This window comes from Myxocyprinus asiaticus, chromosome 7, assembly GCF_019703515.2.
Source record: "Myxocyprinus asiaticus isolate MX2 ecotype Aquarium Trade chromosome 7, UBuf_Myxa_2, whole genome shotgun sequence".
NCBI classification, from domain to species: domain Eukaryota; kingdom Metazoa; phylum Chordata; class Actinopteri; order Cypriniformes; family Catostomidae; genus Myxocyprinus; species Myxocyprinus asiaticus.
In genome coordinates this window covers 53,171,935-53,196,805 of record NC_059350.1, presented here as the reverse complement: position 1 = coordinate 53,196,805, position 24,871 = coordinate 53,171,935, and the positions used below count along the sequence as shown (strand labels likewise).

The window sequence follows — 24,871 nt, the reverse complement described above, 5'->3', positions numbered from 1 at the left end:
GTGGGCTCTCTTCTTATCTTTGGTTTGGGGACACGCTCTGTAAAAGACACCATTTAAAAATGTATAAGAGTACAATCCAACAAGACTACAACAACATAATGAAGTCAAAAACAATTTCACTACCCTAACATAACATTATGATGGCAGTATCATATAGCTGTGCCTTCACATCGAATGATTACCATACTGTGGTACATGTCCAAAAAACATGGTAGTACCATGGTACTTTTTGGTTTGTGTAGATCAAGAAACTATTAATCTTATTACCATTTTATTCTATGATACATACCAGTATATGTCACAGACTATTACTAGTTAAGTGTGGCATCTGTTTGAGGTAAAAATATAATGTATTTTTAAAAAAAGTATGAATTTAGCTTAATGCTCATACAATGATTGATAGATCAATATAGGAAGCTAAATTTGTGCCGAGTTCCACAAGAACAGGTTTTCTCTTTGGGAAGTTTAGTCTCTTTAATGCTTTATGTTTAGTCATTTAATTTACCGCTGCTACAGACATCAAAGTGCTGCTTGTTCATTGTCGGACGTCAAATGCCGTGAACCACATGTGGCACCCCCACAATATTTATAATCTAACAGCTGTGCACTTCTAAATGTGGATTGCCCTGGGTGAATTCAAACGCTCCGGTTACATTGAAGCGGATCATTCTGCATCCGGGATATGCATAAACGGTTTTGTGGCGCTCTGTATTGGAGATTTTCGAGTTTCTTTAAAAGTTTTCAGGGATAACAGGTTAGCGATAATTATTTAGCCTATTTTTCCTTTTAACATCCCCATGAAACACGTCTGATTGGGTAACATGGACATAATGCAGCCTTATACATGGGTTCCTTAACACTGACTAATCGACTAATAGCTCAGACAATGCACCGACTGGTCGACTGGTCTAAAAATGTCAACAAAAAAAAAATGACTTAGGAGCCATTGGCTCCTAAACTGAAACATTAAGGAGCCAAATGGCTGTTTTTAGTTGCCAAATCACAGAATTGCTCGATTTAGATTGCTGTTCAGAAACAAGATATAAAGCAGAAGAAAAGGAAGACAGTACATAAGGAGTTTTAGATATTTATATTGGAAACGAACCAAAAAAGACTAATCAAAAAACTTTTCTTTTTTTTTTGCATTGCATAATGGGCTAAGACTACACTCTCTCACCTTTTTGTTCACTTCTATCCATCTTTAATTCACAAAAAACAAACTCTCTCTTAATAGAGCTGCATATCACAGATTTTCTTTACGATAAGATACAAACCGTGAAACATGATTCAATACATCGTGAGCCATCATGTTATAATCTAGCTGCAGCAAACGCGCACGAGGGACGAGCGTATCCGCGTGAGAGGGTTTATCAGCCGACTCTATCGCTCTGCCTTTCACAGGACTCATTGTGACGAGGAGAAGGGAGTGGCCGGGACGTGAGGGTGCACGGCTGGCGCTGCATGTGTGTGTGTTTGTTTCTGTTTGTTTTATGTTGAGTTTTACATTAAACTTTATGTTGACTGTTCAGCCGGTTCCCGCCTCCTCCTTCCCGGGTTTCGGCCACTGTAACAGTTCAAGGATGGGCAAGAAGGAGGAGGGAACCGGCTGAACAGTCAACATAAAGATTAATGTAAAACTCAACATTAAACAAACATAAACAAACACACACACATGCAGTGCGGCCGCATTCGTCTCTCTCTCTCTCTCGAACTGGTGTCTCTGGCTCCCCTTTATCTCACTCTCTCGCTGATCATCTGACTCAGCGCCAGCCGTGCACCTTCACAGCCCGGCCATGCCCTCCTCCTCGTCACACTCATGTTGTGTTAAATGACATTAAATGAATGGGATCGTCTACAATTTTTAAAGCCGACTAATCGTTTCAGCCCTAACATGAATACATGAAAACTTTTCAACAGAAAGTAACTTTATTAACCTCTAATAAAAATCCACAAACTATCATCTCTAGAGTAAATCATGTCTTACCAGCAAACAGATCTTTCTCATAGTCTGGATCACTGGTCTCCTCGCTCACTTCGTTCTTGAGTGTGCAGGTGTAGTAATTGTCTCGGTTATGAGTATTTTTAACTGTTAAGGACTCTCCTTTTGGAGGACCGGAAATGGGTGTGCCGCTCAGTGTCTCTCCAGTAGAATTCTTCCAGATGATTCTTGCATCACCCTCACATATTAAATACATGACATCACGATTACTTGTGGGCTCTCTTCTTATCTTTGGTTTGGGGACACGCTCTGTAAAAGACACCATTTAAAAATGTATAAGAGTACAATCCACCAAGACTACAACAACATAATGAAGTCAAAATCGATTACACTACCCTAACATAACATTATGATGGCAGTATCATATAGCTGTGCCTTCACATCGAATGATTACCATACTGTGGTACATGTCCAAAAAACATGGTAGTACCATGGCACTTTTTGGTTTGTGTAGATCAAGAAACTATTAATCTACAGTCTTATTACCATTTTATTCTATGATACATACCAGTATATGTCACAGACTATTATTAGTTAAATGTGGCATCTGTTTGAGGGAAAAATATATACTAATAATCTACATTCACTCACCTATAACAGTCAAGGGGAATTTTTTTGCTTGCTCTTTACTGTTGATCTCAATGGCATAAACTCCACTATGCTCAACCTTTAAATTGGTTATAATGAGTCCTCCACTGGTTATATCGAGAGTTGTGATGCCTTTAAATTTAGGATTCAGAACTTCAACACCATCCTCATTGTTCCATTCAATTGCCTTGACAACAGTTCCAGCAGTGTCTCTGTGTTTCCATATGATGCTTTTGGTAGGAGAAGGAATACTCTCCGGATAAAATGTAATATCACCACCCACTGCTTTCTTCTCATCTTGACCTGTGAATAAAGAGAATATGTTAGTGAACATTCAATAAGCAAATCAAAAATCTTTCTTGTGCCCCCCAGAAAATTCTGACGCTCCCACCACGGTCCGATGGTGAAACGAGAGAACCTATTGCCCACCCTAAAGGTCAAAATGCATCCCCAAAGATCTCATCATAGTACCGGCCATGTTTTAAAGTACCATGTAGTTATTCATGTTCAGAGTTCACCAAGCTTGAACTTTGCAATTTCTTCGCATGACCTTGCGGTATCAGTCTGTGGCGTTCAGGTACGTTTGAATGGGAGTGAATGGAACGTGTGTAAGTGTAGTGTGACTGCACCTTACTCAATATTACAATACAGAGCCCCTTAGAGGACAGGGTGGGAATGTTTTTTCTGAAATAGTTTTGCATACCCTTGCAAAACAATTGCCATGGTTTTATTAATACTAACCTTATTTTAACCTTAATATTCATAGTAAAACCATAGTGATAATACAGGAAAATGAAAACTATGGTAATAAAACTCATAATTTTGTGGTTATTATGGTTTTACTACAAATACGTTAACAAAACAAATACTTAACTTACTTTTCATAGTTACTACAATATTAGTATGGTTTCATGGGTTTACCATAGTAATATTGCAGTAACTATGAATAGTCAGTTAAGTAACCATGTTTTTTGGCAGACACCATGGTTTTACCATAGTAATATTGCAGTAACTATGAATAGTCAGTTAAGTAACCATGTTTTTTGGCAGACACCATGGTTTTACCATAGTAATATTGCAGTAACTATGAATCGTAAGTTAAGTAACCATGTTTTTTGGCAGACACCATAGTTTTACTGTAGTAATATTGCAGTAACTATGAATAGTCAGTTAAGTAACCATGTTTTTTGGCAGACACCATGGTTTTACCATAGTAATATTGCAGTAACTATGAATAGTCAGTTAAGTAACCATGTTTTTTGGCAGACACCATGGTTTTACCATTGTAATATTGCATTAACTATGAATAGTCAGTTAAGTAACCATGTTTTTTGGCAGACATCATGGTTTTACCATAGTAATATTGTAGTAACTATGAATAGTCACTTCCCTATCTGTTACTCACTCGAAGTTGTGTCAATGTAGTGACACTAGGGGTCACTCTTGGGAGCCCGAGACACCTCTGGTCTTTGATAAAAGGCCAATGAAAATTGGCGAGTGGTATTTGCATGCCACTCCCCCGGACATACGGGTATAAAAGGAGCTGGTATGCAACCACTCATTCAGATTTTCTCTTCGGAGCTGAACGGTCATGCTCATTGAGCTGAATTCTACTGTTCATTCACGTCTGCTGGATCTGATGGCGCATTTCAGCGGCTTCTCCCTCCTCTGCTCACTGGTGCACTGCAGAGAACGCCCCTGGGCGCTTCGGCAGAAAACAAGAGAGTATATTTTCTGAAAGAGCTTTTTTCCTCTAAAAGAGTATATATTTCTCTAAAAGAGCGGCACACACGGAACGTCTTTTTAAAGATGCGTTTCCGATTGTGTGTTATTCCTGGTTGCGGTCATTATCTCTCAACTTCAGATGGTCATGATCGCTGTCTTTCGTGTCTGGGCACAACCCACACGGAGGCAGTGTTTGTGGATGGTTCATGTTCTCATTGGGAGAACATGACCATTGCAACGTTGCGGTCGCGGCTTGCTTTCGTAAGAAAGCAAGCCACCCCAGCAGCTCCCCGCCTCGGTCCTTCTACCTACGGGCATGAGGCCAGCGCGGCTTGCACTGGGGGCGATTTGGGGACCCCAATGGGATCGTCTCTGCCGGGTATCCCCCGCGGACCTCCCATTCCCCAGCATGCTCGTCTGCCACAATCGGGCTTCCGGATGAGTTTGCCGGATCGTCTCACGGCGAGTCTGGCTTCTTGTTCAGAGCCGCGAAGATGATGAGCTCTAGAGCGCAGCATCGGAGAGCGGGCTTGTCCAGTCGGACGCAGAAGCCTCAGCTGGGCCTCCCCCCTCAGGGACGATTGCCCAGTCACAGGCTGATGCCGAAGTGATGGACATGCTTTCCCGGGCAGCCGCGAGCGTCGGGTTAGAGTGGAACCCTCCGCTCTCCCCTGAACCCTCGCGGCTTGATGATTGGTTCCCGGGCTGTTTGCAACTCTTAAAACATTTTTCTCTGTGACTTCAAATTTACTGATACACATGAGTGGCTAATCTCTACAACTACAAATTCCACTGTCACAGGAGCTCAGTTGATTTGCTGCAAAAATACCTTCATGAAAACATCGCTTACCTGATACAAACTGTACGAAGACTGAGAGCAAGATCCACTTTAGATGTTGCGCCATTTTCGTACAAAATACGCTTTCATGCACTTATTCTCCTATATTTTGCGCATAAAATACAGGCCCGTGTTAAGTTACTGACACACCCGCAGAATCGGATAAAGGAAGTCAGAGAAAACGAAAGTGAAAGTGTTTAGAAGGTAACGCCCTAAGCTAACGCAGCCTAAGTCTCGCAAAAGTCTCATTCGCTGTTACTAAGTTTAGGTTTAATGGTAGGTTTAGGGGTACGTGCGGGCTTAGGTTTTCTGTAGGACTCCAAATAAACACAATAAACACAGTGTTTGAACGTCTCATGCAGCTCTCGCGCCACCTGTGGTAGCCCCGTTATTTAACGTTGAGATATCTCTCCTGCGGGACCATCTCTGGCATTTGGATTTCCCTTAAGGTTCAGCAGTTTAATCAAATCAAATCACTTTTATTGTCACACAACCATATACACAAGTGCAATAGTGTGTGAAATTCTTGGGTGCAGTTCCGATCAACATAGCAGTCGTGACAGTGATGAGACATATACCAATTTACAATAAACATCAGATTTACAACACAGTTTAAAATCTAATATACACATAATTACACACAACACAATATACAAATAATAACATACAATGTACATTATACAATACACACAATATAGAATACACATTATTCAATAAAAAAGTATATATAGTATATATAGAATGTACAGTATTGTACTGTATTGACATTCAGGCTGTCGGTTGATAGTCAGTTGTTAAGAGAGAATATAATATAATAATAATATAATTTATGACAGTCCGGTGTGAGATATAAGAGTAAGAGTAATAAAGTGCAGTGCTGATGTATTTTGATCGTGGGAGATCAAGAGTTCAAAAGTCTGATTGCTTGGGGGAAGAAGCTGTCATGGAGACGGCTGGTGCGGGTCCTGATGCTGCGATACCACCTGCCTGATGGTAGCAGTGAGAACAGCCCATGGCTCGGGTGGCTGGAGTCTCTGATGATCCTCCGAGCTTTTTTCACACACCGCCTTGTATATATTTCCTGGAGAGAGGGAAGCTCACCTCCGATGATGTGTCTGGCAGTTCGCACCACCCTTTGCAGTGCTTTGCGGTTGTGGGCGGTGCTATTGCCGTACCAGGCGGATGCAGCCAGTCAGGATGCTCTCTACAGTGCAGGTGAAGAACCGTGTGAGGATGTGGCGGTTCATTCCAAACTTCCTCAGCCGTCTCAGGAAAAAGAGGCGCTGATGAGCCTTCTTCACAACGACTTCAGTGTGGATGGACCATGTGAGTTCCTCAGTGATGTGGACACCCAGGAACTTGAAGCTTCTGACTCTCTCCACTGGTGCTCCATTGATGGTGATGGGACTGTGTTCTCTGTCTTTTCTTCTGAAGTCCACCACAAGCTCCTTTGTCTTACTGATGTTGAGGGAGAGGTTGTGCTCCTGACACCAGTGTGTCAGAGTGTGCACCTCCTCTCTGTAGGCTGCTTCATCATTGTCAGTGATCAGACCTACCACCGTCGTGTCATCAGCAAACTTAATGATGGCATTGGAGCTGTGTGTTGCCACACAGTCATGTGTGTAAAAGGAATACAAGAGTGGGCTGAGAACACAGCCCTGTGGGGCTCCAGTGTTGAGGGTCAGTGACGAGGAGATGTTGCTGCCTATTCTAACCACCTGGCGTCTGCTTGACAGGAAGTCCAGGATCCAGCTGCACAGCGAGCTGATTAAGCCCAGAGCCCGGAGTTTCTCATCAAGCTTGGAGGGCACTATGGTGTTGAATGCTGAGCTGTAGTCTACAAACAACATTCTCACATAAGTGTTCTTTTTTTCCAGGTGTGAGAGAGCAGTGTGTATTGTAGATGCAATGGCATCATCAGTGGAGCGGTTGTTGCGGTAAGCAAACTGCAATGGGTCAGGTGATGGAGTGATCTAGATATGATCACTATCCTTAAATAAAAGACAGTTTTTTTTTTTTTGTTGTTTTTTGTTTTTGCATGATCAGTCATATTTTCAAAATCAATGCCACATTTTCACAATTTCTGCCAGGGTATGCAAACTTTTGAGCACAACTGTATATATATATATATATATATATATTGTCTATTGTGTATTCTTTATATACTTTATTTTCTTTTCAATATTTATTTATTTTTTATTCAATTTTTAAATATTTTTTAAAAGTCTTGCTGCTGTTTTTGTATTGTTGTACACTGGAGGCTTCTGTCACCAAGACAAATTCCTTGTATGTGTAAGCATACTTGGCAATAAAGCTGATTCTGATTCTGATTCTGATTATCTAATGTACTTTCTTAATTCATTAATATAAACTCATAAAACAGCATATATCATTTTAATTGTAAAAATGTTAATTTTAGCATGTCAACTACCCAAGGTGCAATCAGAATTGTGTGTAAATCACATTTAGTCATAGAAAATGACTATTCAATTCAGTTAGGCTTTTCTAGCGCAACATATAAGAGGTTTAGAAGCCTTTTGTGCCATCTAGTGTCTAGAATAAAACTGCATAACATCAGAGCAAGCCTGGTTGTTCTAGTTCCTAAGAGCGACGGGTCTGTACGGCCCTGTGTGAATTATAGAAAAGTCAACGCGGTGTCTAAATTTGATGCATACCCAATGCCTCGCGTTGATGAGTTGCTCGATCGGTTGGGCACTGCTTGAATTTATTCAACACTGGATTTGACAAAGGATTATTGGCAGATCCCCTTGACAACAATTTCCTGTGAAAAAACAGCCTTCTCCACGACGTTTGGATTACATCAATTTGTGACACTTCCGTTCGGTTTGTTTGGAGCCCCGGCTACGTTTCAGCGTCTCGTGGACTGAATCCTCAGACCGCATTCGGCTTACGGCACATGCAGCATCTGAGGGCGGTTCTGAGATCGCTGAGACGAGCGGGACTCACAGCAAACCCCAAGAAGTGCGCGATTGGGTGGGTGGAGGTATGGTATCTGGGGTTCCACATGGGCCACAGGCAGGTGTGTCCCCAAATTGACAAGACTGTGGCGATTGTGACCTGCCCGAGGCCCAAGGCCAAAAAGGGGGTGAGACAGTTCCTGGGGCTGGCTGGCTATTAGAGGAGATTCGTGCCTAATTATTCGGATGTCACCAGCCCGCTGACTGATCTCACTAAAAAGAGAGCTCCAGACCCGGTCCAGTGGATGGAGCAGTGTCAACAGGCGCTCATGCAGGTTAAAGCCGCACTTTGCGGGGGGCCGCTTATACATTCACCCGATTTCTCTCTCCCTTTTGTCTTGCAGACAGACGCTTCAGACAGAGGGCTGGGGGCCGTACTCTCGCAGGTGGTGGAGGGGGAGGAGCGCCTGGTGCTGCACATTAGCCACAAGCTCTCGCTGAGGGAGACTAAGTACAGCACCATAGAGAAGGAGTGTCTCGCCATCAAGTGGGCGGTCCTCACTCTCCGGTACTACCTGTTGGGGTGGGCCTTCACCCTCTGCTCAGATCACGCCCCACTCCAATGGCTCCACCGCATGAAGGATACCAACGCGAGGATCACCCGTTGGTATCTGGCTCTTCAGCCATTTATGTTCAAGGTGGTCCGCAGACCAGGAGCGCAGATGGCTGTCACCAACTTCCTTTCCAGAAATGGGGGGGGGGAGTGGTAGACAGGCCGAATGTCTCCCTGGCCTGAGTCGGGCGATGGGGATATGTGGCAGCGGGGGCATGGTCAAGCGTCCAGAGAGAAAGCGGTAAGGGCGCTTGCACCTGAGCTAGATTATGTGTAACACCTGTCTCTAATTCCAGTGAGCACGGGGAGAGTGGCATATAAGCAGCCACGCCACCAGCAGAGAGAGAGAGAGAGAGTCTGGCACAAGGAAGGCCACAGTGCTCCTGAAGCTGCTACGTTTAATCTGTTATGTTTGGAAGCTGATGTGTTTAAGTTACAATGTGCCTGTGAAGCTAATGAATTTAAGTCTATGTGCCTGTGAAGCTGATGAGTTTGTGAACTTGTAAAGCATTGAAGTGGCCGATTAAAAGTCCTACCTGAGCCTGGAAAAACCTGCTTCCCTGTGTTCTCCTTCCTTTCTGTTTGTGAGCTGTTACAGGGGCTTTGTGGGGGCCATGACATCTGTTGCAGGGCTCCCTGTTCTTCTATTCTAATCTTTTCTATTTGCAAAAGTAATGTTTGGGAGTGTAACATTTATATTTCCTATTGACACACTAAAGCTGAAGAGATAAATAACCATCTTAAGACAAATGCTTATGTGAGTTTTGCACAGTACTGTGTATATATACACTGTAGGTATTTATTACCTATAGTTAAAAGTTCTAAATGATTAAAAAGTAATTGTAGAATTAATTCATGATAATAGGTTATAGAAAAAAAGTGACAATTTATGTTCATATCGTATATTGAGCTGTATGGAATACACTTAATAGTAAATATGTATAGGACAGAAGAGAGTAAACACACGCGTTCATACACTGGAATATTCAAACATGCATGTGATACTTTTGTCTAATGTTAACTGTTGGGCCTCATGTATTCAGATAGAAGAAAAAGGCAGGCCTAACACAGTTGTAAAAACCTAACTCAGGCCCCCACATTCCAAGTCGTAAATTATACTGATAAAAATCACGCCAAAATCAAACAAAGGGAGTCCAAAACAGATTACAAATCCCATGAAGCCTTGCTCACAAAAGGATCGAACTCTCAACTCCTATTGGATGAGGCACACAACAGAACGTCCCTCAAACATGACATCATCAGGAATTGAAATACTTCTGAAATGCTTCCGGGATTTGCTTCCAGCAACTTTGTTTGCAGTGTGTAGACGCAGCTCATCGCTGCTCTCAGGTGCAACCTCGTGACACAAGGAAGTAACGTCCGCCTTGAAACTTTGGCCATACAATCTCCATCTCGCTGGATGAGTTGAGATTACTCTGTGTTCAATTGAACACTCTAACGGATCCGAAGGAGACCACCGAGCAATCCACATCTTCATCCGTTTGCCTGCAGAAGTGAAGAGATTAAAGATTTCTCTTCCATCTTCAATCAAGTCGACATTTCTGAGTTCTCCGCCAGCCCGCCGAGAATCAACAGCCGTGCCCGCAAACAGAGCGAGGAAACGGCCTCCTGTCGTCACCCGAGCCTCAAGGAACCGGGTCGGAGTTAAAGGACGGAGGAAAACACATTCTACCTGTGTCCTCATGCGATTCAAGTAAGAGGTTTAGGTCTGGGCAGAGATAGAATATTATAGTGTGTTATTCTTGTGTTTCAAGGTTTTTTTGCTTGTACAGTTTACGGACCGCCATGTCCGCTCATTATTAATACTCAGGATATTAATTATCACGAATATGTTTGCTGTATTGTGGTCCAACCAAATTGGACTGTTGTGCAATTTGGCCATCGCGGGTGAGACAAGTAAACTGAGTTCATCCATTAAAGAGTCAAAGAATGCGGGATTGTTTACGAGCCGTCCACCGCGTCTCTGAGTGATGAACTAACAGCTACTTTCTCTCCCACGATCGCGAAATCGGCTTTAGGGCCCTCTCTTCTCTCTCTCTCTTACTAACCACACACACACCCACACACATACACGCACGTGACCCCTCACAAACATTCTGGCACACATTTTTGGCTCCTAGATAGCTTAATGCTAAAGCCCAGCTTTGTCCCTAAGCTATCGTACAAGCGAATACACGCGGTAACTGGTAGACGCCATTGACTGGTTTCTCTCCGCCCCCATTCGCGGTCATATTCCCTGGCCGGAAGTCTCGCGTGACATACTCTCCACAAGAGTCACGTCCGCCATTTTGTGCGCGTCCCTCCTTACACACACACACACACACCTTATGTGTTATAGGATTATTTTAGTTTCCATATCTAATCATATCACTGTTTAGTTTGTAGTTGTATCTAATATTGAGACTGTTTTACTATCTGGTTATTAGTCCCTGATTCCAGGGTGGTGCCCCGTCAATGTTAATTCTTATTAATATTCTGTTGATTTTTGATAATTGATAATTATCTTTGATGATTGTTGAATCTGGTCAATAAGCTAGTGTTAATTTTAATTCATTTTTCATCGATGTTAACAATTAACGATTATCTTTGATAATTGTTGATTTAAAGAATTAAAAAAAAGCTAACATTGATTCTCATCAATGTTCTATTGATTTTAATAATTAATAATTATCTTTGATAATTATTAATTATTGCTAATAACCAAACTTGCTCCTAAATGTAGCACACTACATTTACTGGAGCCCCATATGTTTTTATGAGTTAGATTCAATTAATTAATTTAAACATTAATTAATAACTAAAGAAATAATTATTAATTATTTCTGATAGTAACACTGATCTAAACAACCAGTAAAGCCCTACATAACCAATTCAAATTTGCATTGAACTTTGAACTTAGTGGCTGTTTGTTTTTCTGCAACTTATAAGATTATGTCCCTCTGTTTACTATGGCCTTGGTGGCACGAGGGGGACCTACACAATATTAAGCAGGTGGTTTCAATGTTGTGGCTGATCGGTGTGTGTACATACTGGTGTGTGGTGAGTGTACTGGTGCACTATGGCTGCTGTTTTATCATCCAGGTGGATGCTGCACACTGGTGGAGGTTGAGGAGAGTCCCGTTCACTGTGTAAAGCGCTTTGAGTGTAGTGTCAGAAAAGCACATATATAAATGTAACGTTCATTCATACATACACAGACTCAACAAAGGGGGTGGCATAAATCTAAATTACATATTTGACAAAGAATATGTATTACTCTAATATTACTCCATGAAACAAATTTGCAGTGCCAGAGAAAACGTAAAACACATTTCATAAAGCCAAAACACCAAGGTACTGACATCATACAGCCTTGTTTTGTGAGGTTTTTCATAAAACATACTGTGAACATTTTTGTCTTGAAATAAAAGGTAAATGAATAAATGTTGTAAATAGACAACTAGGGAATACAGAGACAAAGTGAATATAATACTGCATTTATTTCATTTGTTATCATTTAAATGTACTCCAGTTTTGTTTTTTATTGTGGTTGGAGGACATTTTATCTTGAAATTGTTTTTTTTTTTTTAAACAAGTCCAGTTGTAATGACTGTATACACTTGTGTGCGCACACACACACACACACACACGTGCATTTCACAAATGCTAACTTACATTATTGCATTACAATTACTCTATTTTGTAATGAATTTTAATAACATCGTAGATAAAATAAATGCAAAAAACTAAGAGAATAAATTCATAGAAAAGCAGATGGCTTGTGTATGATACAGGTTTACATGTTTGTCAAACTCCTCTCGGTCAGTGGGGTCATTCAATGGAGCACTTTTCAATGCAAAAAAAAAGCTAATGATAATTTCGAAGAAAGTTCATTTTAGGTCAGTCTAATTTGGTGTTTAACATTGCAAAATTAACAACTTAAAATGATAACAGATAAATGAAACACAAGTTTTACATTAAAATAAAAAAATCAAACAGTGTGAATGAAGAACATTTTTAGCTTTACATTAGTATATTTGATGTGGCAGACAAAATAATGACAAAGGTTTGAAATAAAGGTTAATACGTGACTCCAAAACATTACAAATATACTTCCAAAACAATTCTCACATCTAGAAAAAAAAATACAAAAATCTGTTTGAGTGAGTCTTGAGTTCAAAACTCCACCCAAACACCAAGGGGAAAGTCCAAGCCATGCAGCAATGCAACACTGGGAGTTACCCACTGGCTCAAAGCAGCGGAGGCCATGAATCATGTTTCTGGTTTTCAGTGTTCTTAAAAGAAGAAGAAAAAAAAAACAAAAACAGCACAGTGTGTCATTAAAAGGAAGGAAGAATAAATAGGAGTATAAAAAAAGAATGTATATACAGGACTTCCTCTTTTCATACACTCAAGTATGAAGTATTTTATGCAGTACACACATACTACTACAGAGTATTCAAAAACGTTGAAGAATACTGGGATTAAATTTAGATTTTAAAGCGCAGATACATTTGAATTTCCACAGTAATTGTACAATTGCAGAAGCTACAACTGACCTAGGATGACATTTCCTGATTAAGGGCGTTTTCACACTATAAAGGAATCAAATTTAGACCATTTTAAGTGGACCAAAACAAAAACTGAGTGAAAAAAGAACTGTCATTAACGCCCTAGCTCGTGCCCTATCATGAACACACACAGGAGATCAACGGTCAGTGAACATTTTCACTAAATAATACATTAGATTTCAGTTTTTCTCATCAAATCTTATCGTATACTTTCATAACAATCACGAGTCTCATGGAATAATTTATTATACTTCTGAATTATACTTTTGTGTTCTTTTGAAGCTTGAAGAGATGGTCACCATAAACTGCCATTGTATGACATCACTGAGAACAACATTTTATCACAATTTCTCCCTTTGTGTTAAGAAAAAGAATGAAAGTCATATAGAGTTATAACAACACAGGGGTGAGTAAACAATGACTGAATTTTCATTTTTGGGTGAACTGATCCTTTAATGGCTCTAAGAACTGGAAAAGCACATCCAACTTGTTAGAGAAAATTGTTCTGTCGCTGGGCTCTTTTGTTCTTGTCAAGTGACCAATGAGCTTCTTTTACTGAAGAAACGGCAAGATGTCAAGCTGATCTGAACGTTTTCATCAGCAAGCCATATATCATCACAAACGCTAATTGTAATCCATACTGATTCTGTCTTCAAGTGTTTTTCTAGGGTTCTCCTTCACTAAAACGATAAGTGAAATCAGAAAGCTGAGGCACAACAGTATATTCTTTACTCACTGAAAGCTGCATATGGACATTCACTATCTACTGCAAGCCTCAAGAGGATAAACACAATTTCACACATTCACAAGGTAAAGTTACTCCATGAATCGCTTCCTAAATTACTTTTACAATTGTTTGATATTTGGAGTCGGCTTGTGTGACGCTAGCTGTAAAGTGTTTACATAAAAGACAAAAGTCTCGCGAAACACCTTAAAATGAATCAAGTGACAACTTTGTCAAGTGACGACTACTTTTCTGGACAACAAATCCACTGTAAAAATAAGTAGTTGTGCAAGCCCTAATATACACAAATATTTACACAATAATACATCTCAGAATGGGTGATGATTCATAAACACTGGCAATATTTTTCACATATTGCCCAGCCCTAAAGTGCAATACAACATATTTGTTTTGATCTAAATTTTGATCTTATTTTTATATTTATTTAAATGTATGTATATATATATTGTTATTTACTTTATCAAAACAATTTTTACATTAACTTTTTGTTTGTTTTTCAGTTGAATTATATTCAAAGTTCAAGGAAATCCACTGTTAATAACATTGCAGATAACACTGCATGGAGGAATGGTCTCAGATCCCTTGCCAGGTGTTCTCCAACCTCATTAGGCATTATATGAGAAGACTCAGAGCTGTTATCTTGGTAAAAGGAGGCTGCAAAAAGTATTGAATAAAAGGGTGCCAATAATTATGGCCAGTGTGCTTTGGAGAAAAATATTTATTCAATAATGAGATTTTTTTCCCCAGTTTCAATTGTTTTACTTCAATAAAAGGTTCAATTTTTGTGAATTTTTTGAATGAAAGATCAAAAGGACAAACAATGCAAAAAAAAATCATAGCCTTTTTTGCTCATATTTACCAAGGGTGCAAATATTTTTGGCCACAACTGTATAAACTCCGAAAATGGTATTTTTCTGTGCGGTCAGCGCCTCTTCTATGAGTTGTGTGAATGTCCCGATCTAAAGGGGAGAGATTGAAACTGCATCCGGCTGATGCACACTGTCACGGAACACTCGTCCCTCGAGCGCACACACTTAATGCAGCTAGATTATAACGTGATGACTCGTGACTTATTCAATCATAATATATGTGTCACTGTGCATTTCTTATCCTGAAGAACATTGGCAATACGCAGCTTTATTAATGAGAGAGAGTTTTTTTTTTTTTTTTTGTGAATGGAAAACAAGACAAAAACACTTGATAAAAATAGGATTTTTTGCAGTGAATTTCTTTACTGAATTAAACTTAATAAAAAGTATTTTTTCCCTTTAATCAGTGAATATCATTTAGAGGCATTTTTAAAGATGATTTTGTCCTTTTTATTGTTAGTAAGCACGTTTAATACAACCTTTTAAGTCAGAGAACAAGCTGAAGAATCAGTTAAGAGCTAATGATTAATCGTTGCAATAATCACCGAATAATCATTCTAATAATCGTTAGATTAATCGATTATCAAAATAATCATTAGTTGCTAGTCAGATAGCCAGCAGCCTGATGGCACCTGTTTACTTCAATTGTATGAACAAAAAGAGCTGAAATGTGCTTATAAAAATCTTCACTTTAGTTCTGCTGATCGATAGGTTTGTGTAAAAAATAAATCAATAATTGAAAATGTTATTAACTTTTAAAAAGCACTTCCTGCCAGCAGCTTATTTATAACAGAAGAACGAAAGTCACGTGAGAGTTCGGCCATTTCTAACAGCATCATAAACCTATCGATACAGTTCAGAAGACATTTATTGATCGACTGGAGTCAAGTGGATTACTTTTATGCTGCCTAAATATGACTTTTGGACCGTCAAAGTGCTGGCCCCCGTGTACATCCATTATAAGGACCGGACAGAGCTCTATCTTTTTCTAGAAATCTTCATTTGTGTTCTCCTGAAGAAAGACAATCATACACATCTGGGATGGCATCAGGGTAAGTGAATAATGAGAGAATTTTCATTTATGGGTGAACTATTCCTTTAATGCTAAAATAGCTCCTAAACCCACGACAGCTTAGAAGTCGTCCTGAGTACTTCTAACTCCCTAAGAGTGACTCAAATGATCCGACACATGTCTACTGTCGTCAATCCACATTAAAAACAATATAATACAATATTATTATGACATTGACCATTTAAAAAGTAATCGCCTGAATAACAAATGAGTCGATGTATTTTAGTAATATATTATAATATTATAAATATTATAATGTGGACATTGACCATGGTATCGCCTGAATCGCTAGGTTATTTTCATTATTGTAAATTTCGAGATGCAGTTACCTCTCCCATGAATAGAAACAACCCAATATCACCAGAAATAAAGGTTTTGACAACTCTGCGCTCCCTGGCCACATTAAAACTAAACTGTGTAGCGCGGATGAATTCGGAATATCTCTTATTCGTCAGCAGAATCATCTGTCGAACTATATATGCCAAACTTTATATATATGCTTTCGAGACATTGTCCGACAATTCATAGTGTATTTTTTTCCTGTGGATGCAAAAAAAAATGGGGCATTCACAGCCATCGCTGGGATACCCGGTGCATTGCATGAAGAATGAAGAAATGTTCATCAACCAAAAAAAAATACAAATTAAAAATCAATCTATTAGGGGTGTAACGTTACATGTATTCAACCTGAACCGTCACGGTACTGACGTCATGGTTCGGTGCATGCAGTCAGACGAAGTCAGTCACAGGCGATCCACTCCAATCCAGAAGGGGGCGTGCGCGGTAATGTAACACTGTTTGCTAACTGCCATAACAGGAAAAAGAGCAGAAGAAGAAGAGACCATTTATGCACTAACACAAAACAAGAATGGCTTCTCCTAATGCACAAGTTTTTATTTTTCATTATTATATTTATTTTGTAGTTTTATAACACAAGAGATGCTTTTCAGTTTTGTAGCTGATTGTGACCAAATACCTTTTGTTTTTTATCAACGCTACAAAAAAATATGACCTATGCAAGAGTGCATTCTGTTTACTGCTTAGCATTTTGGATTTGTTGCTTTTTCCTGTTGTACCGTGACTTCTGTGCACCGTTACACCCCTACTATCTATACACTGTATATGTATCGTCATGTGTCTTCGCTGACAAATAGAGGTTCACTGTCTACTAGGGGTGTAACGGTACACAGAAGTCACGGTACAACATGAAAAAGCAACAAATCCCAAATGCTAGGTTTCTTTTCATTTATTTTGAACAGACAGTAGTGTAAATTACAGTTTGTTCCACCTAGCGGCATTAAGTCCCCCCTGAGGTAGCTGGTAGAGCACAGCCTCCTTTAGTGTATTAAGCACTAAGCAGTAAACAGAATGCACTCTTGCATAGGCCATATTTTTCTGGAAGGGGATGGTATTAGTGGTTGATCAAATTGTGAAGGAACAATCGCACCTTTAATCTGCTCAATTTAGTGAGTAAAGAAGTTTAAAAATGTCCCACAGGTCTCTTGAGTGGCATCCAGAAAAGCATTTCTAGTTGGGTTTAAAACATAATCGATTGTATTGAACAGTACTTTTGGTCGATTTGCGTTATCATAGATTAATGTAGAGAAAATGTAGCTTTCGCTTCCTTTACTGCTCTCTGATAGTTTGTTACACACACCTTTAAATTGTCAAAAGAGACCTGAAGCTTGTCTCGTTTCCACTTGCGCTCTGCTGTTCTCCACTCTTGTCTGAGAGCACGGGTGACGTCATTTTACCAAGACTGTGAAACACACTTAACTCTCTTTGGCTTGAGCGGAGCGACATTATCAAGAGTACAAGATTTATTGAAAGCTTCAACCAATGATTCAGTGTTGAATCCAGCGGAGACATCATCTGTAAAATGCGATAGATACAATTCAGCAAAAAGATTGGCAGTAGACAAGTGAATGGACCGGGAGTGACGTAAGGACTGAGAAAAAGTAGGGAGAGGACAAGGACAAACAAACTCAAACATTATTGAATAATGGTCAGAAATGCCCATGTCTAAGACCTCTAAGTTGGATACAGAAAGACCATGTGATAACACAAGATCTAATGCTTGACCCATATTGTGAGTAGGACCAGTGACATGTCGTATAAAATTTAAAGACTCAGTGAGGGAGATAAATTCATTTACCAGAGGTTTTGATGGACATAATACGTGAATATTAAAATCTCCAAGATTCAGGAGTCCATCACCATGAGACACCAGTCCAGAGAGAAAGTCTGAAAATTGTTGGATGAAGTCCTTATTAAATCTGGGAGGTCTGTACACAAGTGCACAGAAAGCAGGACCCAAGATGTCAATCTTTAATATTTGGACATCAAAGCTGGAATACATGTCCATAGGTATCATTCTGCATTTAAAATAGTTTCTAAAAACAGTGGCAATGCCACCTCCTCGCCCTGAAGTCCGTGGGGAATTTAAACATACCGGGGGCGACGTGCAATTCCAAGAGCAGCGCAATAGATATAAACTCCATCTGACAGGCGGGTCGAGGAATTCAAAGCTGTAAATCCAGACATGAGTAGAAGAATAAAAACATATTGGAAGAAAGGTGATTGCATGAACTTACAAACAAGCAGGGAGCTCTCCGCTGAAACTGCCGTGGGCCAACAGAAAAACTCCAACAGGCCAAGATGGGCAACAGAAGGCAGAACATCTTAAACATGACTCGAATTCAAATCCATGCGCTCCAGCCCCACTGGACGTCGACGATGGACAGGGAATCAAGCAGCCTATTTAAGACTGCATTTAGCATTCCTGGTGTTGTGTTGAACTCTGTTTCCTCGACGGGATATGTTTCCCCCAAGCAGATCTGTATGGGGGAGAACAGTATCTGACGGTAACATTCTCCGCTGTCAGAATGCGTTCCCCCATACACAGACCTAAGCCTAACCCTAACCTACCGTACCCTACCTACCCTAACTTACCTACCATAACCATAACCCCATACCCTATCGGGGCTAGGGGGAAAGAGATTCTGACGGGGAACACAATTCGATATAACACCAGCGAAGACCATCGGTGAGTGCAGCGGTGTTTATTTCCTTTAAGGTAATCCAGTCAGACGTGAGGTAAAGCGTAGATTTCAAACAAACTAAAAAGTCAATAGTCCATAAGATTGTCCATAAAAGAGAAGTATAAAACTCGATTTCCTGAGGTCGCTCATACAAAAGGCCACTAAAACAAAAGCATCTAAAACATTGAAAAATTTTGCCAAAGGTGTGTATTTTGGGGGGAATTTTGATATTTCAGCCTCAGTTCCTATAATACATTTATAATACACTGTGTACACACAATAGTTACACTCAGGACCTTCAGGACAAAAATGTCCCCATTGAAACCCATTAAAACTGCAATATTTGATCCCAGTGCCATTAAAGCATAAAATCAGGAATTCTATGATATTATGCTTTCATTCCAGAGCCCTGGCTTCAAAATGTAATTTTTTTATATTTTCCACCAGATGGCACCATTTTTCTCATGTTTAGCCTATGGAGCAAATACATAGAGATATTTGTGTGTATGTGTGTGTGTAAAAAACAACAGTGGCATTATGTAAACAAACTGGCATTTAAAGGGTTAAAATCCTGAATATTAATGAATATTTTGTAGTTATGATTAGGACTGATGTCAGTGAGAGTGGAAAATAATATTATTATGTAACATTTTATGGCAGGTCCTGAGTGTGTGTATTTTTTTTTTTTTAAATAATAATGCATCAAAATCAATGTTGTTGCTAATCACTCACATATCCCAGACTGTGATAATCCCCCCAAAAAATTGTCATGCGTGGCATGATTGCTGGTGCCAGATGGGCAGGTTTGAGTATTTCTGTAAATGCTTATCTCCTAGGGTTTTCCATCATGCCATGGTTCAAATCACTGAGATCAAATTTTTTCCCCATTCTGATGGTTGATGTGAACATTAACTGAATCTCCTGACCAGTATCTGCCTGATTTTATGCACAGTACTATTGTCACATGATTGGCTGATTAGATAATTACATGGGCTGGTTTGAATATTTCTGTAACTGCTGATCTCCTGGGATTTTCACACACAACAGTCTCTAGAATTTATTCAGAATGGAGCCAAACACAAAAATCATCCAGTGAGCGGCAGTTCTCTGGACGGAAACACCTTGTTGATGAGAGAGATCAACAGAGAATGGCTAGACTGGTCTGCACTGACAAAGTCTATGGTAATTCAGATAACCGCTCTGTACAATTGTGGTGAGAAGAATAGCATGTCAGAATGCTATTCTTAGATATGGGTCTGTGCTCTTTTTTGGCAGCACGAGGGGGACCTACACAATATTTGGCAGGTGGTTTTAATGTTGTGGCTGATCTGTGTAGCTCACTGTAGTTCATTTTAAAAGGCTTTTTAAAGGGAAATTGGCCACAAGATGTCAGCATTGTATGAAATATAAATTCTAATGTATGCAAATCACCAATGCACTTATACACTATCTGGAATGTGGGCTCCTGAAATTAAATGTTGTTGAACATTTAATTTTAAAACTGTGGGCATTGATGTGGAGCTGGTCCTCTCTAACAGCTTCCACTCCTCTGGCGCAGCTTTCTACTAGATGTTGGAACATGGCTGTGGGGATTTGCTCCCATTCAGCACAAGAGTATCAGTGAGGTCAGACACTTGTGTTGGGCAAAGGGGTCTGGCCAAAACCGTTAATTAGGACAGGGGTTCTCAACGGGGTGGTACCACCCACCAGGGGGCATTCAAAGTATGCCAGGGGGCGCTGAGAGCAAATTAGTAGAGAGGGGGCGTTAGGTTACAAATGGGGGTGTTCATCACTCATAATAATCAAATCTATCATATTTTATTTTTTTTTTTAAACATTTATCTAGACTTGGAGTATATCAGATGGTTCTCAATTATATGTATTGGTACGCATTTGTACCGCTGTTCATCTGATTCTGAAATCTAGCAACGCATCTAGAGTATCTGGTTTATCCGCGTCAGATACACAGGCGGAGGCACAACCTCTGCTAATACACCTGTATGGCTCTGTAGATGGATACGGCTCAATGGACAGAGCAGTGCGAGCGCAAAGCAGGTGCATTTTTACTCACAGACTGGTCTCGAGCTCATTGCAGCGCTGCGGGAACCAGATCACCACCCTTGAATTCACTATAGTAACACTAACTGTACTTTAAGCAGAAATAGATTGATAATAAATATTATCATATCACTACTTCAGCTCTATTAAATTTGTCATAGGCTGCATTACGGGAGTGAGAGAACATAATACATTTTTGTTACAGTGTAAAAATATTTATACTTTGTATTTATTGTTTTTACATGTGTTTAGAGGAGGTCTACTGTTTATAATTACGAAAATGCCATAATTTGTTTTATAGAAATCATGTTACATCTAACCACGGTAGTGAAGAAGACATGCTTCCATGTGTTTACAAACACCACTGTTGAAACTATGAATAAATAAATAAATACCTTCAAATTATCATAAGGGCAAATGCGAAATACACTTTAATTTTAAATAGAAATTCAATCCTTTAGCTTAAAAAACAGGCTAAAAATATATTTTTTGAGTGTAAGGAAATGTAGTAAGGATAACTGTTTGAGAAATGAGAGATAACTCTTTTGAATCTATAAGAACCTGATGAAAGGAGTTCCAACTCAGTCACACTGTTAGAATAATTTAGCCATATAAATTAGGTGTTAACTTTTTACTTTTTATAGATGTTATAGATAACCTCACTGTTGTTGATACCAGTAAATTTACATCTGCATCCAACTCTAAATCAATGCCGTACTGTTAAATGAGCATTTCAGTTGGACAAAATATGCAATATTATTGGTCTTTTCACTTATTTTTTAAATATAATAAAAATATCAGTTTTATTATTAGTTTCTGTATTCGCATTTTCATTTTATAGGCCCCAGATATAGCCTTCCATCTGCTTGAATTCAAGAAATATATTCTTTTGATATCACAAAGTCTCCGCTTTCAAATTATGTCACATAATTGGGGGACGGCTGGGGTAATGGAATGAAGTAGGTGGGGGCGTTCATCCAAAAAAGGTTTAGGACATTAGATTTAGTACATAAAATGTATATAAATGAAAAGGTTTTTATTGATATGGAGACAGAAACAGAGAGAGAAAACAGAGCAGAAATTTCTCCTAGATTCACTGTGATCGTATTCAATAATTTGAATGTCCTTATTGAGACAGAACAAGCATTTAACTGTTTCGAAACATTCGTTGATCTAAATCTACAGGTTCAATATGAACGTATTGTGCTGGCGATTGAAATATCAGATTTATTGTATTTTTGAAACACATGCTTCACAATGCAACACTTCAGAATAACAAACACACACACATACAAACACACACATACACATACAAACACATACAAACACACACATATAAACATACATACACACATAGAAACATCTGTGATGTATTATGTCATTCTGTGCCTCTTTTTTTCACAACTGCAGCTCTCTGATCGCAAACAGGAAACTCATTCTGTTTCGTTTAATTGTCTGAGCAAAAGTTCTGGAACAGTTGCTGTTTTCAGACGAGCAATGAACTGCAAATATAAGCTGATATTTTTGTTCCTCTGTGGCTTTACTGGGCTCACTGGTAGGTTATGATTTTGTATTTATTTATTTAATTTACTTATTTATTTAATATCAGTTATTTTCTGCTTATTTGTTAGATTTATTATAGATCAAGTTCTTTTTGCTGTAGACCGAATTCTTTTTTTTAATCTCTTTTATTTAGCATAAATATTCATATATTGTGCCGTAAAAAAGTCTGAGTCTACGTAAACATTTTTATTTAAACCTGGAAGGTTTCATACCTAAAAAAAACAAATAAAAAATAAGGAATATTATGACAAAATATAAACGAAATATTTCTAGGTCACTAATCAAATGTAAGCAAATTTGTGAACTTTTAACAGCACTGTATGTCGATAATAGAATATGGGTGTGTGTGCTACTTTAAATATTTATGTGTCTACCCTTACAAGACAACACTTACAAACTAGATCCATGTTAGAGTTATAGAAGAGATTTCATTGAAGATTAGGATTCTTTCTCTAAGTCACACATTTGAAAAGTTGAGATGAATTATTCTTCTATATTTCTTCTTTATTGTAGTCTCGGAGGAGGAATGTAAAGAAAACCAAATGGAGGGAACATCATGCACCTTGAAAATAAAATTAAGTGAGTCCAAGCCAGCAGAAGTAAGATGGACCAGTGATAAATCTGAGAATGTAGCTAAAAGGAAAAACAATAAGGAAAATGTAAATGATGGTTTCAAATTGGAAAACGATGGATCTTTGACATTTATCAAAATTAGACTGAATGCAACTGGCTGGTATGATTTCAGTGCTTACAGTTCTGATGGGAAACAGATTGGTAAAGACAGGAAGAAAATTCAAGTTTATGGTAAGATGTTCAAGTTACAGTTACACATAAAATAAAGATCACATCTCATGTATTATAATAGCACTGTTAAAATCTATACTTTTAAAGCTCTTCTGCATACTGTAAAGGAAAAAAATCACCCAAAAATGAAAATTTGCTGATTCCAAACCCTTCTGTGAATCCCAAAAGCAGATGTGTCACACACCGTTCACTTTCATTGCAACTTTTTTTTTTTCATATGATAAAAAGTAAATAGTGACTGAGGCTGTCAGTCCCTAACATTCAGCTAAACAGCCTCTTTTGTGTTGCACGTGGATGAATATTTTATGACAGAATTTTCATTTTTGGCTGAACTGCCCCTTAAATGCAAGAACTGAGAAGAATGAAAAGCTATCGGGCATGACCGTGTTATCTTCACATTTGTTTTTCAGTAAAAGTCCCCAAACCAAATCTGAAGTTGACCTGTAATACTGATGGAAATTTTACGCTCACCTGTAATGCTGGAGATGGGAAAGATCTACAGTACACCTGGTTTGAAAAAACGAATACCATACGAAATATAAACACCAAAACTTCAACACTGATCTTGCCTGTAGCGAAATTACAAGTGAATAATCAGTATGCTTGCTCTGTCAATAATCCTGTTAGTGAAAACAAAAGTGAGAGTATAAAAGTCACATGTAAGTATCATTTAATATGCTTGTAGTCCTTAAGTGTGGTTTATCTCAAACTTTTACTGCATAACTCTTTTCTAATCATTATTTAGAAAATGTTTCATTGTAAAATGGCATAAAATTGACCCTAGTCTTTTTCAAATGAGTTACTAGCAACATCCAAAGTATACTTGTGGAAAACTTTTAACAGCTTGACAGTAGGATGTTTTGGAATGATACGGTTGCTACTGATTTCATAGAATCTGTTCTTGTCGTACAGGTGAAGGTGCAGGATTTAAAAAAAAACTCTTTGGCTTTGATTTCTGGATAATGGTGAGCATTCTAGCAGGTGGTGGAGCTCTTCTACTGCTGCTAATGTCTGTTCTGGTGATCTGTGCGTGTCGTAGCTGTAAACAACGGGAGAAACATCAGCGAGGTAAGAGAAATCTTTGACATGTCTAAAACTGTGTTTCAAAGTTATTGAAAAGGTATTTTTACTAGAAATGCTAACCAATGTAGCCTTAAACATCGTATAGAAAGCTACAAATAATATATTTTCTGCCTCATTCTATGAACAGAATCCACATACGATCAGAAAAGGATGCCGTTGTTTACACTCTGTGGGGTTTTGACGTTTGGAGCAGCAAAAATAGTAAATTTTTATGTGAACATTTAGCATTATGCTAAGCTAAAATGCTATTTACATGCATCTGTTGCCAGACATGATTATATTTTATAATGAATTCTATGCTGAAAATTCACGTTGGAGCAAAACTTTTTTTCTCTAGTAATACTTTTGATATTAGAGCAGAAATCGTATTCTTAATGAGAATTT

General features: G+C 38.8%; 3 protein-coding genes across 10 annotated transcripts in view; 2 read left to right on the top strand and 1 right to left on the bottom strand.

Moving 5' to 3' along the window:
* Nucleotides 1–12,739, top strand: part of LOC127443840 (sodium/potassium-transporting ATPase subunit alpha-1-like) — a 68,031-nt gene extending 55,292 nt beyond the window's left edge. The window contains exon 23 of one of the 2 annotated variants that reach the window (XM_051702790.1): nucleotides 12,476–12,739. The gene's annotated coding sequence lies outside the window, so the exon portion shown is untranslated. The remainder of the gene's footprint in view (nucleotides 1–12,475) is intronic. The other variant, XM_051702789.1, reaches the window with a different exon arrangement.
* The window catches only part of LOC127443849 (uncharacterized), a 79,505-nt gene that overhangs the window by 43,351 nt on the left and 11,283 nt on the right, over nucleotides 1–24,871 (bottom strand). For 2 of the 3 annotated variants that reach the window (XM_051702810.1, XM_051702808.1), the window contains exons 2-3: nucleotides 2,591–2,890; nucleotides 1,985–2,248 (exon numbers count right to left, since the gene is read on the bottom strand). In XM_051702810.1, coding sequence (XP_051558770.1) covers nucleotides 1,985–2,248; nucleotides 2,591–2,890 — 564 coding nt within the window. Of the gene's footprint in view, nucleotides 1–1,984; nucleotides 2,249–2,590; nucleotides 2,891–5,162; nucleotides 5,305–24,871 lie in introns of those variants that run through there. The other variant, XM_051702809.1, reaches the window with a different exon arrangement.
* The window catches only part of si:ch211-132g1.1 (T-cell surface antigen CD2), a 46,056-nt gene continuing 43,632 nt past the window's right edge, over nucleotides 22,448–24,871 (top strand). The window contains exons 1-3 of one of the 5 annotated variants that reach the window (XM_051702814.1): nucleotides 22,448–22,592; nucleotides 23,114–23,404; nucleotides 23,815–24,063. In XM_051702814.1, coding sequence (XP_051558774.1) covers nucleotides 22,535–22,592; nucleotides 23,114–23,404; nucleotides 23,815–24,063 — 598 coding nt within the window. In that variant the 5' untranslated portion in view covers nucleotides 22,448–22,534. The remainder of the gene's footprint in view (nucleotides 22,593–23,113; nucleotides 23,405–23,814; nucleotides 24,064–24,871) is intronic. The other 4 variants (XM_051702818.1, XM_051702815.1, XM_051702816.1 and 1 more) reach the window with 4 other exon arrangements.